Source organism: Salvelinus alpinus, chromosome 4 (genome assembly GCF_045679555.1).
Source record: "Salvelinus alpinus chromosome 4, SLU_Salpinus.1, whole genome shotgun sequence".
Lineage (NCBI taxonomy): Eukaryota > Metazoa > Chordata > Actinopteri > Salmoniformes > Salmonidae > Salvelinus > Salvelinus alpinus.
The window spans coordinates 5,730,437-5,749,426 of NC_092089.1; the positions used below are offsets into that span (position 1 = coordinate 5,730,437).

General features: G+C 48.3%; 1 protein-coding gene across 1 annotated transcript in view; it reads left to right on the top strand.

Annotated features, from left to right (window-relative positions):
* LOC139572810 (intermembrane lipid transfer protein VPS13B-like) overlaps positions 1 to 18,990 on the top strand; it is a 920,449-nt gene that overhangs the window by 452,578 nt on the left and 448,881 nt on the right. The window contains exon 23 of the mRNA XM_071395592.1: positions 13,017 to 13,251. Coding sequence (XP_071251693.1) covers positions 13,017 to 13,251 — 235 coding nt within the window. The remainder of the gene's footprint in view (positions 1 to 13,016; positions 13,252 to 18,990) is intronic.

An 18,990-nucleotide genomic window follows, 5' to 3' on the forward strand; every position in this document is an offset into this window, starting at 1 on the left:
GGAGGAGTGGAGGTAACTAGATCAACACACTAGGAACTAAAGCTGGGTCTGTAGCTGGCTGGCTGGTGGGCCACTGTGGAGGTAACTAGATCAACACACTAGGAACTAAAGCCGGGTCTGTAGCTGGCTGGCTGGTGGGCCACTGTGGAGGAGTGGAGGTAACTAGATCAACACACTAGGAACTGAAGCTGGGTCTGTAGCTGGCTGGCTGGTGGGCCACTGTGGATGTAACTAGATCAACACACTAGGAACTAAAGCTGGGTCTGTAGCTGGCTGGATGGTGGGCCACTGTGGAGGAGTGGAAGTAACTAGATCAACACACTAGGAACTAAAGATGGGTCTGTAGCTGGCTGGCTGGTGGGCCACTGTGGAGGAGTGGAGGTAACTAGATCAACACACTAGGAACTAAAGCTGGGTCTGTAGCTGGCTGGCTGGTGGGCCACTGTGGAGGTAACTAGATCAACACACTAGGAACTAAAGCTGGGTCTGTAGCTGGCTGGATGGTGGACCACTGTGGAGGTAACTAGATCAACACACTAGGAACTAAACTGGGTCTGTAGCTGGCTGGCTGGTGGGCCACTGTGGAGGAGTGGAGGTAACTAGATCAACACACTAGGAACTAAAGCTGGGTCTGTAGCTGGCTGGCTGTGGGCCACTGTGGAGGAGTGGAGGTAACTAGATCAATCACACTAGGAACTAAACTGGGTATGTAGCTGGCTGGCTGGTGGGCCACTGTGGAGGAGTGGAGGTAACTAGATCAACACATGAGGAACTAAAGCTGGGTCTGTAGCTGGCTGGCTGGTGGGCCACTGTGGAGGTAACTAGATCAACACACAGCAGAGGGCTGGGGAACACAGCAGTGGGCTGGGGAACACAGCAGAGGACTGGGGAACACAGCAGAGGAGAGAGGGAGTTTCAGTCTCACAGCTCTGTTTGAGGAGGGTGTTAATTCAGGTGTCTTGGCTGGAAGCCAGGCCGGGGGGGGGGGGGGGGTTAATTCAGGTGTCTTGGCTGGAAGCCAGGCCGGCTACAAAATAGCCTTCTATTCTGCACATGACCAATGACTGTACAATCACAGGGGAGAATATGAGCTGTGTGTGTGTGTGTGTGTGTGTGTGTGTGTGTGTGTGTGTGTGTGTGTGTGTGTGTGTGTGTGTGTGTGTGTGTGTGTGTGTGTGTGTGTGTGTGTGTGTGTGTGTGTGTGTGTGTGTGTGTGTGTGTGTGTGTGTGTGTGTAAACCAGCATAAGGAATGCATTGGTGTGTTTTCTGAAGTCTTCCTGGTTGAAATGAAGAAATGTTTTAGTTTCCTGTTCTAGTTCAGAACGCTTTAATTCGAGTCTGTTGAGGTGGTGATGATGCTTCCTGCTATACACACACACACACACACACATACACACACACACACACACATACCCACACATACACACACACACAGACACTATAGTCCTGGTGTTAGTCAGTAGTTCTACCTCAGTCCTTCTGTTTCCTTCCTATAGTCCTGGTGTTAGTCAGTAGTTCTACCTCAGTCCTTCTGTTTCCTTCCTATAGTCCTGGTGTTAGTCAGTAGTTCTACCTCAGTCCTTCTGTTTCCTTCCTATAGTCCTGGTGTTAGTCAGTAGTTCTACCTCAGTCCTTCTGTTTCCTTCCTATAGTCCTGGTGTTAGTCAGTAGTTCTACCTCAGTCCTTCTGTTTCCTTCCTATAGTCCTGGTGTTAGTCAGTAGTTCTACCTCAGTCCTTCTGTTTCCTTCCTATAGTCATGGTGTTAGTCAGTAGTTCTACCTCAGTCTTGTTTCCTTCCTATAGTCAGTAGTCCTACCTCAGTCCTTCTGTTTCCTTCCTATAGTCCTGGTGTTAGTCAGTAGTTCTACCTCAGTCCTTCTGTTTCCTTCCTATAGTCCTGGTGTTAGTCAGTAGTTCTACCTCAGTCCTTCTGTTTCCTTCCTATAGTCCCGGTGTTAGTCAGTAGTTCTACCTCAGTCCTTCTGTTTCCTTCCTATAGTCCTGGTGTTAGTCAGTAGTTATACCTCAGTCCTTCTGTTTCCTTCCTATAGTCCTGGTGTTAGTCGGTTGTCCTACCTCAGTCTTGTTTCCTTCCTATAGTCAGTAGTTCTACCTCAGTCTTGTTTCCTTCCTATAGTCCCGGTGTTAGTCAGTAGTTCTACCTCAGTCCTTCTGTTTCCTTCCTATAGTCCTGGTGTTAGTCAGTAGTTCTACCTCAGTCCTTCTGTTTCCTTCCTATAGTCCTGGTGTTAGTCAGTAGTTCTACCTCAGTCCTTCTGTTCCCTTCCTATAGTCCTGGTGTTAGTCAGTAGTTCTACCTCAGTCCTTCTGTTTCCTTCCTATAGTCCTGGTGTTAGTCAGTAGTTCTACCTCAGTCCTTCTGTTCCCTTCCTATAGTCCTGGTGTTAGTCAGTAGTTCTACCTCAGTCCTTCTGTTTCCTTCCTATAGTCCTGGTGTTAGTCAGTAGTTCTACCTCAGTCCTTCTGTTCCCTTCCTATAGTCATGGTGTTAGTCAGTAGTTCTACCTCAGTCTTGTTTCCTTCCTATAGTCAGTAGTTCTACCTCAGTCTTGTTTCCTTCCTATAGTCCTGGTGTTAGTCGGTTGTCCTACCTCAGTCTTGTTTCCTTCCTATAGTCAGTAGTTCTACCTCAGTCTTGTTTCCTTCCTATAGTCCTGGTGTTAGTCGGTAGTTCTACCTCGGTCCTTCTGTTCCCACTTAAAGATGTTCCTCCTGTCTCCACGGTGGAAACTTTTCAACAACTTTAACCCCAATTGGAAAACATTTTAACTTTCCTATTCTGGTAAAAAACTAAACAATTATGTGTTGCTATAAATCACTGAATTGTTTTGTCAGTTGGTTTCCCCCCCAGCCAGGCATCTAATGGTACGGTCCAAGTTCCCTTCACCTGCCTAACCTTTCCCCCCCAGCCAGGCATCTGATGGTACGGTCCAAGTTCCCTTCACCTGCCTAACCTTTCCCCCCCAGCCAGGCATCTAATGGTACGGTCCAAGTTCCCTTCACCTGCCTAACTTTACCCCCCCAGCCAGGCATCTAATGGTACGGTCCAAGTTCCCTTCACCTGCCTAACTTTACCCCCCCAGCCAGGCATCTAATGGTACGGTCCAAGTTCCCTTCACCTGCCTAACCTTTCCCCCCCAGCCAGGCATCTAATGGTACGGTCCAAGCTCCCTTCACCTGCCTAACCTTTCCCCCCCAGCCAGGCATCTAATGGTACGGTCCAAGCTCCCTTCACCTGCCTAACCTTACCCCCCCAGCCAGGCATCTAATGGTACGGTCCAAGCTCCCTTCACCTGCCTAACCTTACCCCCCCAGCCAGGCATCTAATGGTACGGTCCAAGCTCCCTTCACCTGCCTAACCTTACCCCCCCAGCCAGGCATCTAATGGTACGGTCCAAGCTCCCTTCACCTGCCTAACCTTACCCCCCCAGCCAGGCATCTAATGGTACGGTCCAAGCTCCCTTCACCTGCCTAACCTTTCCCCCCCAGCCAGGCATCTAATGGTACGGTCCAAGCTCCCTTCACCTGCCTAACTTTACCCCCCCAGCCAGGCATCTAATGGTACGGTCCAAGTTCCCTTCACCTGCCTAACCTTTCCCCCCCAGCCAGGCATCTAATGGTACGGTCCAAGCTCCCTTCACCTGCCTAACCTTTCCCCCCCAGCCAGGCATCTGATGGTACGGTCCAAGCTCCCTTCACCTGCCTAACCTTTCCCCCCCAGCCAGGCATCTAATGGTACGGTCCAAGCTCCCTTCACCTGCCTAACCTTTCCCCCCCAGCCAGGCATCTAATGGTACGGTCCAAGCTCCCTTCACCTGCCTAACCTTTCCCCCCCAGCCAGGCATCTAATGGTATGGTCCAAGCTCCCTTCACCTGCCTAACCTTTCCCCCCCAGCCAGGCATCTAATGGTACGGTCCAAGCTCCCTTCACCTGCCTAACCTTTCCCCCCCAGCCAGGCATCTAATGGTACGGTCCAAGTTCCCTTCACCTGCCTAACCTTTCCCCCCCAGCCAGGCATCTAATGGTACGGTCCAAGCTCCCTTCACCTGCCTAACCTTTCCCCCCCAGCCAGGCATCTAATGGTACGGTCCAAGCTCCCTTCACCTGCCTAACCTTACCCCCGCAGCCAGGCATCTGATGGTACGGTCCAAGCTCCCTTCACCTGCCTAACTTTACCCCCCCAGCCAGGCATCTAATGGTACGGTCCAAGCTCCCTTCACCTGCCTAACCTTACCCCCGCAGCCAGGCATCTAATGGTACGGTCCAAGCTCCCTTCACCTGCCTAACTTTACCCCCCCAGCCAGGCATCTAATGGTACGGTCCAAGCTCCCTTCACCTGCCTAACCTTTCCCCCCCAGCCAGGCATCTGATGGTACGGTCCAAGCTCCCTTCACCTGCCTAACCTTTCCCCCCCAGCCAGGCATCTAATGGTACGGTCCAAGCTCCCTTCACCTGCCTAACCTTTCCCCCCCAGCCAGGCATCTAATGGTACGGTCCAAGCTCCCTTCACCTGCCTAACCTTTCCCCCCCAGCCAGGCATCTAATGGTACGGTCCAAGCTCCCTTCACCTGCCTAACCTTTCCCCCCCAGCCAGGCATCTAATGGTACGGTCCAAGCTCCCTTCACCTGCCTAACCTTTCCCCCCCAGCCAGGCATCTAATGGTACGGTCCAAGTTCCCTTCACCTGCCTAACCTTTCCCCCCCAGCCAGGCATCTAATGGTACGGTCCAAGCTCCCTTCACCTGCCTAACCTTTCCCCCCCAGCCAGGCATCTAATGGTACGGTCCAAGCTCCCTTCACCTGCCTAACCTTTCCCCCCCAGCCAGGCATCTGATGGTACGGTCCAAGCTCCCTTCACCTGCCTAACCTTTCCCCCCCAGCCAGGCATCTAATGGTACGGTCCAAGCTCCCTTCACCTGCCTAACCTTTCCCCCCCAGCCAGGCATCTGATGGTACGGTCCAAGCTCCCTTCACCTGCCTAACCTTTCCCCCCCAGCCAGGCATCTAATGGTACGGTCCAAGCTCCCTTCACCTGCCTAACCTTACCCCCGCAGCCAGGCATCTGATGGTACGGTCCAAGTTCCCTTCACCTGCCTAACTTTACCCCCCCAGCCAGGCATCTAATGGTACGGTCCAAGTTCCCTTCACCTGCCTAACCTTACCCCCCCAGCCAGGCATCTAATGGTACGGTCCAAGTTCCCTTCACCTGCCTAACCTTACCCCCCCCAGCCAGGCATCTAATGGTACGGTCCAAGTTCCCTTCACCTGCCTAACCTTACCCCCGCGACCCAGACCTGTCACTTCTCAGTAGGGCAGATTGAATATATACCCTCTCCTTCCAAAACTCTGTTTATTGGCCTGTCGCTGAGCTGTTAAACACAATTCTCTCCCAAGACCCACCGAGACCCAACAACCTTGTACCATCTTTTACCCCTGTAGCTCGCTCTCTCCATAGTAACACACAGTGTCCATATTAACCCTGTAGATTAACCCTGTAGCTAGCTCTCTCCATAGGAACACAGTGTCCAGATTAACCCTGTAGCTAGCTCTCTCCATAGGAACACAGTGTCCAGATTAACCCTGTAGCTAGCTCTCTCCATAGGAACACACAGTGTCCATATTAACCCTGTAGCTCGCTCTCTACATAGGAACACACAGTGTCCATAGTAACCCTGTAGCTCGCTCTCTACATAGGAACACACAGTGTCCAGATTAACCCTGTAGCTAGCTCTCTACATAGGAACACACAGTGTCCATATTAACCCTGTAGCTAGCTCTCTCCATAGGAACACACAGTGTCCAGATTAACCCTGTAGCTAGCTCTCTACATAGGAACACACAGTGTCCATATTAACCCTGTAGCTAGCTCTCTCCATAGTAACACACAGTGTCCAGATTAACCCTGTAGCTAGCTCTCTACATAGGAACACACAGTGTCCAGATTGACTCAGATTACCCCTGTAGCTAGCTCTCTCCATAGGAACACACAGTGTCCAGATTAACCCTGTAGCTAGCTCTCTACATAGGAACACACAGTGTCCAGATTGACTCAGATTACCCCTGAAGCTAGCTCTCTCCATAGTAACACAGTGTCCAGATTGACTCAGATTAACCCTGTAGCTAGCTCTCTCCATATGAACACAGTGTCCAGATTGACTCAGATTAACCCTGTAGCTAGCTCTCTCCATAGTAACACACAGTGTCCAGATTAACCCTGTAGCTAGCTCTCTCCATAGGAACACACAGTGTCCAGATTGACTCAGATTAACCCTGTAGCTAGCTCTCTCCATAGGAACACACAGTGTCCAGATTGACTCAGATTAACCCTGTAGCTAGCTCTCTCCATAGGAACACACAGTGTCCAGATTAACCCTGTAGCTAGCTCTCTCCATAGGAACACACAGTGTCCAGATTAACCCTGTAGCTAGCTCTCTCCATAGTAACACACAGTGTCCAGATTAACCCTGTAGCTAGCTCTCTACATAGGAACACACAGTGTCCAGATTAACCCTGTAGCTAGCTCTCTACATAGGAACGCACAGTGTCCAGATTGACTCAGATTACCCCTGTAGCTAGCTCTCTCCACAGGAACACACAGTGTCCAGATTAACCCTGTAGCTACCTCTCTACATAGGAACACACAGTGTCCAGATTGACTCAGATTACCCCTGTAGCTAGCTCTCTCCATAGGAACACACAGTGTCCAGATTAACCCTGTAGCTAGCTCTCTCCATAGGAACACATAGTGTCCATATTAACCCTGTAGCTCACTCTCTACATAGGAACACACAGTGTCCATAGTAACCCTGTAGCTCGCTCTCTACATAGGAACACACAGTGTCCAGATTAACCCTGTAGCTAGCTCTCTACATTTGAACACACATTGTCCAGATTAACCCTGTAGCTAGCTCTCTCCATAGGAACACACAGTGTCCAGATTACCCCTGTAGCTAGCTCTCTACATAGGAACACACCGTGTCCATATTAACCCTGTAGCTAGCTCTCTCCATAGGAACACACAGTGTCCAGATTAACGCTGTAGCTAGCTCTCTCCATAGGAACACACAGTGTCCAGATTAACCCTGTAGCTAGCTCTCTCCATAGGAACACACAGTGTCCATATTAACCCTGTAGCTAGCTCTCTCCATAGTAACACACAGTGTCCATATTAACCCTGTAGCTATCTCTCTCCATAGGAACACACAGTGTCCAGATTGACTCATATTAACCCTGTAGCTAGCTCTCTCCATAGTAACACAGTGTCCAGATTGACTCAGATTAACCCTGTAGCTAGCTCTCTCCATAGTAACACACAGTGTCCAGATTGACCCAGATTAACCCTGTAGCTAGCTCTCTCCATAGGAACACACAGTGTCCAGATTAACCCTGTAGCTATCTCTCTCCATAGGAACACACAGTGTCCAGATTAACCCTGTAGCTAGCTCTCTACATAGGAACACACAGTGTCCATATTAACCCTGTAGCTAGCTCTCTCCATAGTAACACACAGTGTCCAGATTAACCCTGTAGCTAGCTCTCTACATAGGAACACACAGTGTCCAGATTGACTCAGATTACCCCTGTAGCTAGCTCTCTCCATAGGAACACACAGTGTCCAGATTAACCCTGTAGCTAGCTCTCTACATAGGAACACACAGTGTCCAGATTGACTCAGATTACCCCTGAAGCTAGCTCTCTCCATAGTAACACAGTGTCCAGATTGACTCAGATTAACCCTGTAGCTAGCTCTCTCCATATGAACACAGTGTCCAGATTGACTCAGATTAACCCTGTAGCTAGCTCTCTCCATAGTAACACACAGTGTCCAGATTAACCCTGTAGCTAGCTCTCTCCATAGGAACACACAGTGTCCAGATTAACCATGTAGCTAGCTCTCTCCATAGGAACACACAGTGTCCAGATTAACCCTGTAGCTAGCTCTCTCCATAGTAACACACAGTGTCCAGATTAACCCTGTAGCTAGCTCTCTACATAGGAACACACAGTGTCCAGATTAACCCTGTAGCTAGCTCTCTACATAGGAACACACAGTGTCCAGATTGACTCAGATTACCCCTGTAGCTAGCTCTCTCCACAGGAACACACAGTGTCCAGATTAACCCTGTAGCTACCTCTCTACATAGGAACACACAGTGTCCAGATTGACTCAGATTACCCCTGTAGCTAGCTCTCTCCATAGGAACACACAGTGTCCAGATTAACCCTGTAGCTAGCTCTCTCCATAGGAACACATAGTGTCCATATTAACCCTGTAGCTCACTCTCTACATAGGAACACACAGTGTCCATAGTAACCCTGTAGCTCGCTCTCTACATAGGAACACACAGTGTCCAGATTAACCCTGTAGCTAGCTCTCTACATTTGAACACACAGTGTCCAGATTAACCCTGTAGCTAGCTCTCTCCATAGGAACACACAGTGTCCAGATTACCCCTGTAGCTAGCTCTCTACATAGGAACACACCGTGTCCATATTAACCCTGTAGCTAGCTCTCTCCATAGGAACACACAGTGTCCAGATTAACGCTGTAGCTAGCTCTCTCCATAGGAACACACAGTGTCCAGATTAACCCTGTAGCTAGCTCTCTACATAGGAACACACAGTGTCCATATTAACCCTGTAGCTAGCTCTCTCCATAGTAACACACAGTGTCCATATTAACCCTGTAGCTATCTCTCTCCATAGGAACACACAGTGTCCAGATTGACTCATATTAACCCTGTAGCTAGCTCTCTCCATAGTAACACAGTGTCCAGATTGACTCAGATTAACCCTGTAGCTAGCTCTCTCCATAGTAACACACAGTGTCCAGATTGACCCAGATTAACCCTGTAGCTAGCTCTCTCCATAGGAACACACAGTGTCCAGATTAACCCTGTAGCTAGCTCTCTCCATAGGAACACACAGTGTCCAGATTAACCCTGTAGCTAGCTCTCTCCATAGGAACACACAGTGTCCAGATTAACCCTGTAGCTAGCTCTCTCCATATGAACACACAGTGTCCAGATTGACTCAGATTAACCCTGTAGCTAGCTCTCTCCATAGGAACACACAGTGTCCATATTAACCCTGTAGCTAGCTCTCTCCATAGGAACACACAGTGTCCAGATTAACCCTGTAGCTCGCTCTCTACATAGGAACACACAGTGTCCAGATTGACTCAGATTAACCCTGTAGCTAGCTCTCTCCATAGGAACACACAGTGTCCATAGTAACCCTGTAGCTAGCTCTCTACATAGGAACACAGTGTCCAGATTAACCCTGTAGCTAGCTCTCTCCATAGGAACACACAGTGTCCATATTACCCCTGTAGCTAGCTCTCTCCATAGTAACACACAGTGTCCATATTACCCCTGTAGCTAGCTCTCTCCATAGTAACACACAGTGTCCAGATTAACCCTGTATCTAGCTCTCTCCATAGGAACACACAGTGTCCAGATTAACCCTGTAGCTAGCTCTCTCCATAGGAACACACAGTGTCCATATTACCCCTGTAGCTAGCTCTCTCCATAGTAACACACAGTGTCCAGATTAACCCTATAGCTAGCTCTCTACATAGGAACACACAGTGTCCAGATTAACCCTGTAGCTAGCTCTCCACATAGGAACACACAGTGTCCAGATTGACTCAGATTAACCCTGTAGCTAGCTCTCTCCATAGGAACACACAGTGTCCAGATTAACCCTGTAGCTAGATCTCTCCATAGTAACACACAGTGTCCAGATTAACCATGTAGCTAGCTCTCTCCATAGTAACACACAGTGTCCAGATTAACCCTGTAGCTAGCTCTCTCCATAGGAACACACAGTGTTCAGATTAACCCTGTAGCTTGCTCTCTCCATAGTAACACACAGTGTCCAGATTAACCCTGTAGCTAGCTCTCTCCATAGGAACACACAGTGTCCAGATTAACCCTGTAGCTAGCTCTCTCCATAGGAACACACAGTGTCCATATTAACCCTGTAGCTAGCTCTCTCCATAGTAACACACAGTGTCCAGATTAACCCTATAGCTAGCTCTCTACATAGGAACACACAGTGTCCAGATTAACCCTGTAGCTAGCTCTATACATAGGAACACACAGTGTCCAGATTGACTCAGATTAACCCTGTAGCTAGCTCTCTCCATAGGAACACACAGTGTCCAGATTAACCCTGTAGCTAGCTCTCTCCATAGGAACACACAGTGTCCAGATTAACCCTGTAGCTAGCTCTCTCCATAGTAACACACAGTGTCCAGATTAACCCTGTAGCTAGCTCTCTCCATAGGAACACACAGTGTCCAGATTAACCCTGTAGCTAGCTCTCTCCATAGGAACACACAGTGTCCAGATTAACCCTGTAGCTAGCTCTCTCCATAGGAACACACAGTGTCCATATTAACCCTGTAGCTAGCTCTCTCCATAGTAACACACAGTGTCCAGATTAACCCTATAGCTAGCTCTCTACATAGGAACACACAGTGTCCAGATTAACCCTGTAGCTAGCTCTATACATAGGAACACACAGTGTCCAGATTGACTCAGATTAACCCTGTAGCTAGCTCTCTCCATAGGAACACACAGTGTCCAGATTAACCCTGTAGCTAGCTCTCTCCATAGGAACACACAGTGTCCAGATTAACCCTGTAGCTAGCTCTCTCCATAGTAACACACAGTGTCCAGATTAACCCTGTAGCTAGCTCTCTCCATAGGAACACACAGTGTCCAGATTAACCCTGTAGCTAGCTCTCTCCATAGGAACACACAGTGTCCAGATTAACCCTGTAGCTTGCTCTCTCCATAGGAACACACAGTGTCCAGATTAACCCTGTAGCTAGCTCTCTCCATAGGAACACACAGTGTCCAGATTAACCCTGTAGCTAGCTCTCTCCATAGTAACACACAGTGTCCAGATTAACCCTGTAGCTAGCTCTCTCCATAGGAACACACAGTGTCCAGATTAACCCTGTAGCTAGCTCTCTCCATAGGAACACACAGTGTCCAGATTAACCCTGTAGCTAGCTCTCTCCATAGGAACACACAGTGTCCAGATTAACCCTGTAGGTAGCTCTCTCCATAGTAACACACAGTGTCCAGATTAACCCTGTAGCTAGCTCTCTCCATAGGAACACACAGTGTCCAGATTAACCATGTAGCTAGCTCTCTCCATAGGAACACACAGTGTCCAGATTGACTCAGATTAACCCTGTAGCTAGCTCTCTCCATAGTAACACACAGTGTCCAGATTGACCCTGTAGCTAGCTCTCTCCATAGGAACACACAGTGTCCAGATTGACTCAGATTAACCCTGTAGCTAGCTCTCTCCATAGGAACACACAGTGTCCAGATTGACCCTGTAGCTAGCTCTCTCCATAGGAACACACAGTGTCCAGATTGACTCAGATTAACCCTGTAGCTAGCTCTCTCCATAGTAACACACACACGCATCCGTGGTGACTGTGACTGAAGCCGCCATGGTGACTGTGACTGAAGCCGTGGTGACTGTGACTGAAGCCTCTGTGGTGACTGTGACTGAAGCCTCTGTGGTGACTGTGACTGAAGCCTCTGTGGTGACTGTGACTGAAGCCTCTGTGGTGACTGTGACTGAAGCCTCCATGGTGACTGTGACTGAAGTCTCCGTGGTGACTGTGGGAACTGAGATTACACCATGTCCGTGTTTTCCCCCTGCCTCAGATTAGTGACCTAAACTACCTCACACCGCACACAGGAAAAGCAAATATTTCCTTATTCATGATTGAACTGCGCTCGCCATAGATGGCCTCATGGGCGGTTACCACCGTGAGTTACCGACTGTTTGTTATTCTGGATTCGGTTGCTTTTAACTTTGTCCAACGAGAAAAACTTGACAAAATGCGGAGAGATTAGTTTTGTGTAGGTCAGATTTAGGAGCGAAGGGACATTTTCTTTTCCATTACACAGTGTAGTTCTTTCTGAGGAGTTTCAACCAGCCTTGTCGTGTAAACACTGAGACAGCACAGAGTTCATGGTCTGTTGAAAACGAAGTTACCCTGGTACAGAAACCCTCCTCACTGCTCTGTACTGCTCCTCACAGCCCCTCACTGCCCCTCACTGCCCCTCACTGCCCCTCACAGCCCCTCACAGCCCCTCACAGCTCCTCACAGCCCCTCACAGCTCCTCACTGCCCCTCACAGCCCCTCACTGCCCCTCACAGCCCCTCACTGCCCCTCACTTCCCCTCACAGCCCCTCACAGCCCCTCACTGCCCCTCACTGCCCCTCACAGCTCCTCACAGCTCCTCACTGCCCCTCACTGCCCCTCACAGCTCCTCACAGCTCCTCACTGCCCCTCACTGCCCCTCACTGCTCCTCACTGCTCCTCACAGCCCCTCACAGCCCCTCACTGCTCCTCACAGCCCCTCACTCACAGCCCCTCACTGCCCCTCACTGCCCCTCACTGCCCCACCCTGTCCCTCACAGCTCCTCACTGCCCCTCACTGTCCCTCACAGCCACTCACTGCCCCTCACAGCCCCTCACAGCCCCTCACAGCTCCTCACAGCCCCTCACAGCTCCTCACAGCTCCTCACAGCCCCTCACTGCTCCTTACTGCCCCTCACTGCTCCTCACAGCTCATCACTGCTCATCACTGCTCCTCACTGCTCCTCACAGCTCCTCACAGCCCCTCACTGCTCCTCACTGCCCCTCACTGATCCTCACTGCTCCTCACAGCTCCTCACTGCTCACTGCTCCTCACAGCCCCTCACTGCTCCTCACTGCTCCTCACTGCTCCTCACAGCCCCTCACTGCTCCTCATTGCTCCTCACTGCCCCTCACTGCTCCTCACAGCCCCTCAAGTGGTTGTTGTACTGTATGTATTAATTTGATGCACAGTTCTAATGGTGCACCATCTCTCTTCTCTCTTCTCTCTCTCTCTCTCCTCTTCTTCTCCCTTCTCTTCTTCTCTCTCTCTCTCTCCTCTTCTTCTCTCTCCTCTTCTTCTCTCTCCTCCAGTTGGAGCTCCAGTCATGCTGTGTGTTCGTCCCCAACGACAGCCTCCCCTCTCCCAGCACCATTATATGTGGTGACATCCCTGGTACTGTCCGTAGCTGGTACCACAACCAGGCCTCCATGCCTGGGACTCTGGTAGTCTGTCTGCCCCAGATCACTGTGCTTTCTGCTGGACACAAATACATGGAGCCCCTGCAGGACCTCCCCTTCATGGTGTCCAGGCCTATACTGGAGGAAGGTAGGTTGTTATTATACGTTATAACACCTGTTATAGCAGGACCTCTCCTTCATGGTGTCCAAGCCCATAACACAGGAAGGTAGGGTTGTTATAACACCTGTTATAGCAGGACCTCTCCTTCATGGTGTCCAGGACCATACTGGAGGAAGGTAGGGTTGTTATAACACCTGTCATAGCAGGACCTCTCCTTCATGGTGTACAGGACCATACTGGAGGAAGGTAGGGTGTTATTACACCTGTTATAACACCTGTTATAGCAGGACCTCTCCTTCATGGGGTCCAGGACCACACGTATATTGTATTCTGAATATTATATGTTTAAAAACACAACAATGTTTTAAGTGAAAAGTCAGGGCTTGTCAAATGCCAAAAGACACAGAACATTCAAATCAGAACCAAATGAGCCCTAGCTGTTCCTCCTAAACATCTGGATTCTATTAGGAACATGGGAATGAGGAAGAACCAAATGAGTCCTAGCTGTCCCCCTAAACATCTGGATTATATTAGGAACATGGGAATGAGGAAGAACCAAATGAGTCCTAGCTGTCCCCCTAAACATCTGGATTATATTAGGAACATGGGAATGAGGAAGAACCAAATGAGTCCTAGCTGTCCCCCTAAACATCTGGATTATATGAGGAACATGGGAATGAGGAAGAACCAAATGAGTCCTAGCTGTCCCCCCTAAACATCTGGATTATATTAGGAACATGGGAATGAGGAAGAACCAAATGAGTCCTAGCTGTCCCCCTAAACATCTGGATTATATGAGGAACATGGGAATGAGGAAGAACCAAATGAGCCCTAGCTGTTCCCCCTAAACATCTGGATTCTATTAGGAACATGGGAATGAGGAAGAACCAAATGAGCCCTAGCTGTTCCCCCTAAACATCTGGATTATATTAGGAACATGGGAATGAGGAAGAACCAAATGAGCCCTAGCTGTCCCCCCTAAACATCTGGATTATATGAGGAACATGGGAATGAGGAAGAACCAAATGAGTCCTAGCTGTCCCCCTAAACATCTGGATTATATTAGGAACATGGGAATGAGGAAGAACCAAATGAGTCCTAGCTGTCCCCCCTAAACATCTGGATTATATGAGGAACATGGGAATGAGGAAGAACCAAATGAGTCCTAGCTGTCCCCCTAAACATCTGGATTATATTAGGAACATGGGAATGAGGAAGAACCAAATGAGTCCTAGCTGTCCCCCCTAAACATCTGGATTCTATTAGGAACATGGGAATGAGAAAGAACCAAATGAGCCCTAGCTGTCCCCCTAAACATCTGGATTATATTAGGAACATGGGAATGAGGAAGAACCAAATGAGTCCTAGCTGTCCCCCTAAACATCTGGATTATATTAGGAACATGGGAATGAGGAAGAACCAAATGAGCCCTAGCTGTCCTCCTAAACATCTGGATTCTATTAGGAACATGGGAATGAGGAAGAACCAAATGAGCCCTAGCTGTCCCCCTAAACATCTGGATTCTATGAGGAACATGGGAATGAGGAAGAACCAAATGAGTCCTAGCTGTCCCTCCTAAACATCTGGATTCTATTAGGAACATGGGAATGAGGAAGAACCAAATGAGCCCTAGCTGTCCCTCCTAAACATCTGGATTATATTAGGAACATGGGAATGAGGAAGAACCAAATGAGTCCTAGCTGTCCCTCCTAAACATCTGGATTCTATGAGGAACATGGGAATGAGGAAGAACCTAAATGAGCCCTAGCTGTCCCCCTAAACATCTGGATTATATTAGGAACATGGGAATGAGGAAGAACCAAATGAGCCCTAGCTGTCCTCCTAAACATCTGGATTATATTAGGAACATGGGAATGAGGAAGAACCAAATGAGCCCTAGCTGTCCTCCTAAACATCTGGATTATATTAGGAACATGGGAATGAGGAAGAACCAAATGAGCCCTAGCTGTCCTCCTAAACATCTGGATTATATTAGGAACATGGGAATGAGGAAGAACCTAAATGAGCCCTAGCTGTCCCCCTAAACATCTGGATTCTATTAGGAACATGGGAATGAGGAAGAACCAAATGAGCCCTAGCTGTCCCCCCTTAACATCTGGATTATATGAGGAACATGGGAATGAGGAAGAACCAAATGAGCCCTAGCTGTCCTCCTAAACATCTGGATTCTATTAGGAACATGGGAATGAGGAAGAACCAAATGAGCCCTAGCTGTCCCCCCTAAACATCTGGATTCTATTAGGAACATGGGAATGAGGAAGGACCAAATGAGCCCTAGCTGTCCCCCTAAACATCTGGATTATATGAGGAACATGGGAATGAGGAAGAACCAAATGAGTCCTAGCTGTCCTCCTAAACATCTGGATTATATTAGGAACATGGGAATGAGGAAGAACCAAATGAGCCCTAGCTGTCCCCCCTTAACATCTGGATTATATGAGGAACATGGGAATGAGGAAGAACCAAATGAGTCCTAGCTGTCCCCCTAAACATCTGGATTATATTAGGAACATGGGAATGAGGAAGAACCAAATGAGTCCTAGTTGTCCCCCCTAAACATCTGGATTATATTAGGAACATGGGAATGAGGAAGAACCAAATGAGTCCTAGCTGTCCCCCCTAAACATCTGGATTATATTAGGAACATGGGAATGAGGAAGAACCAAATGAGCCCTAGCTGTCCCCCTAAACATCTGGATTATATTAGGAACATGGGAATGAGGAAGAACCAAATGAGCCCTAGCTGTCCCCCCTTAACATCTGGATTATATGAGGAACATGGGAATGAGGAAGAACCAAATGAGTCCTAGCTGTCCCCCTAAACATCTGGATTATATTAGGAACATGGGAATGAGGAAGAACCAAATGAGTCCTAGCTGTCCCCCCTAAACATCTGGATTATATGAGGAACATGGGAATGAGGAAGAACCAAATGAGCCCTAGCTGTCCCCCCTAAACATCTGGATTATATGAGGAACATGGGAATGAGGAAGAACCAAATGAGTCCTAGCTGTCCCCCCTAAACATCTGGATTATATTAGGAACATGGGAATGAGGAAGAACCAAATGAGCCCTAGCTGTTCCCCTAAACATCTGGATTATATTAGGAACATGGGAATGAGGAAGAACCAAATGAGTCCTAGCTGTCCCCCCTAAACATCTGGATTCTATGAGGAACATGGGAATGAGGAAGAACCAAATGAGCCCTAGCTGTCCCCCCTAAACATCTGGATTATATGAGGAACATGGGAATGAGGAAGAACCAAATGAGTCCTAGCTGTCCCCCTAAACATCTGGATTATATTAGGAACATGGGAATGAGGAAGAACCAAATGAGCCCTAGCTGTCCCCCCTAAACATCTGGATTATATGAGGAACATGGGAATGAGGAAGAACCAAATGAGTCCTAGCTGTCCCCCCTAAACATCTGGATTATATTAGGAACATGGGAATGAGGAAGAACCAAATGAGTCCTAGCTGTCCCCCTAAACATCTGGATTATATGAGGAACATGGGAATGAGGAAGAACCAAATGAGTCCTAGCTGTCCCCCTAAACATCTGGATTATATTAGGAACATGGGAATGAGGAAGAACCAAATGAGTCCTAGCTGTCCCCCCTAAACATCTGGATTCTATGAGGAACATGGGAATGAGGATGAACCAAATGAGTCCTAGCTGTCCCCCTAAACATCTGGATTATATTAGGAACATGGGAATGAGGAAGAACCAAATGAGCCCTAGCTGTCCCCCTAAACATCTGGATTATATGAGGAACATGGGAATGAGGAAGAACCAAATGAGCCCTAGCTGTTCCCCCTAAACATCTGGATTCTATGAGGAACATGGGAATGAGGAAGAACCAAATGAGTCCTAGCTGTCCCCCCTAAACATCTGGATTCTATTAGGAACATGGGAATGAGGAAGAACCAAATGAGACCTAGCTGTCCTCCTAAACGTCTGGATTCTATGAGGAACATGGGAATGAGGAAGAGGACATGTTGAACACTGTGGGATTCTTGTGGTTGCATTCCTCATTTACCTTTGTGAAATGACAGATCACCGGTCTAAGTGGCGAGACCGTTAGTGTGTGTGTGTGTGTGTGTGTGTGTGTGTGTGTGTGTGTGTGTGTGTGTGTGTGTGTGTGTGTGTGTGTGTGTGTGTGTGTGTGTGTGTGTGTGTGTGTGTTAGATCGATATAGTACCGCTGTCTCTACATGTGGTGAAAGGTTGCCCGTTGACATATCCATGTCTATTCCTTCTCTAGAACATTCCGTCGTGCTCCGACAGAAAAACGGGCCCCTGTTTTTAAACTCCCTCGACGGCTAAATGACGACATCAGAGCTGGGGCACACACAGATTAACACACAAAACAAACCTCAGAACAAACACTTCCATCAGTGGTCTGTCAGTCTAACAGTTAAAAGGAACGAGCCGCGAGTCCAGTAATTCATTCCCTGGCTTTGAAGAGCTCTTCAATCTCTCCTGTTTAATGGATCAGAACTAGCTGGGCTGCCTGGTGGAGATGTAGCGTGGCCGTAGCCTGGGAAACGGACCCTCTGTGTGTGTGTGTGTGGGTGGACCCTCTGTGTGTGTGTGTGTGTGTGTGGGTGGGTGGGTGTGTGGGTGTTGGACTCTCCATGCCTCCTCCTCCCCTGCCAGCCAACAGTAATGTGTTAGACTCTGAGGACCATGAAACCAGGGTGGTCACCTTTAAATCAGGAGATGTCTGTCTCTGCCAACTAGGACCAGGACAGTTTAATGCCATCTTCTCTGTTAGTTCCTACCAGGACGTATTATGGGACAGTTTAATGCCATCTTCTCTGTTAGTTCCTACCAGGACGTATTATGGGACAGTTTAATGCCATCTTCTCTGTTAGTTCCTACCAGGACGTATTATGGGACAGTTTAATGCCATCTTCTCTGTTAGTTCCTACCAGGACGTATTATGGGACAGTTTAATGCCATCTTCTCTGTTAGTTCCTACCAGGACGTATTATGGGACAGTTTAATGCCATCTTCTCTTCTCTGTTAGTTCCTACCAGGACGTATTATGGGACAGTTTAATGCCATCTTCTCTGTTAGTTCCTACCAGGACGTATTATGGGACAGTTTAATACCATCTTCTCTTCTCTGTTAGTTCCTACCAGGACGTATTATGGGACAGTTTAATGCCATCTTCTCTTCTCTGTTAGTTCCTACCAGGACGTATTATGGGACAGTTTAATGCCATCTTCTCTGTTAGTTCCTACCAGGACGTATTATGGGACAGTTTAATGCCATCTTCTCTGTTAGTTCCTACCAGGACGTATTATGGGACAGTTTAATGCCATCTTCTCTGTTAGTTCCTACCAGGACGTATTATGGGCCAGTTTAATGCCATCTTCTCTTCTCTGTTAGTTCCTACCAGGACGTATTATGGGCCAGTTTAATGCCATCTTCTCTTCTCTGTTAGTTCCTACCAGGACGTATTATGGGACAGTTTAATGCCATCTTCTCTGTTAGTTCCTACCAGGACGTATTATGGGACAGTTTAATGCCATCTTCTCTTCTCTGTTAGTTCCTACCAGGACGTATTATGGGCCAGTTTAATGCCATCTTCTCTTCTCTGTTAGTTCCTACCAGGACGTATTATGGGCCATTTTAATGCCATCTTCTCTTCTCTGTTAGTTCCTACCAGGACGTATTATGGGACAGTTTAATGCCATCTTCTCTTCTCTGTTAGTTCCTACCAGGACGTATTATGGG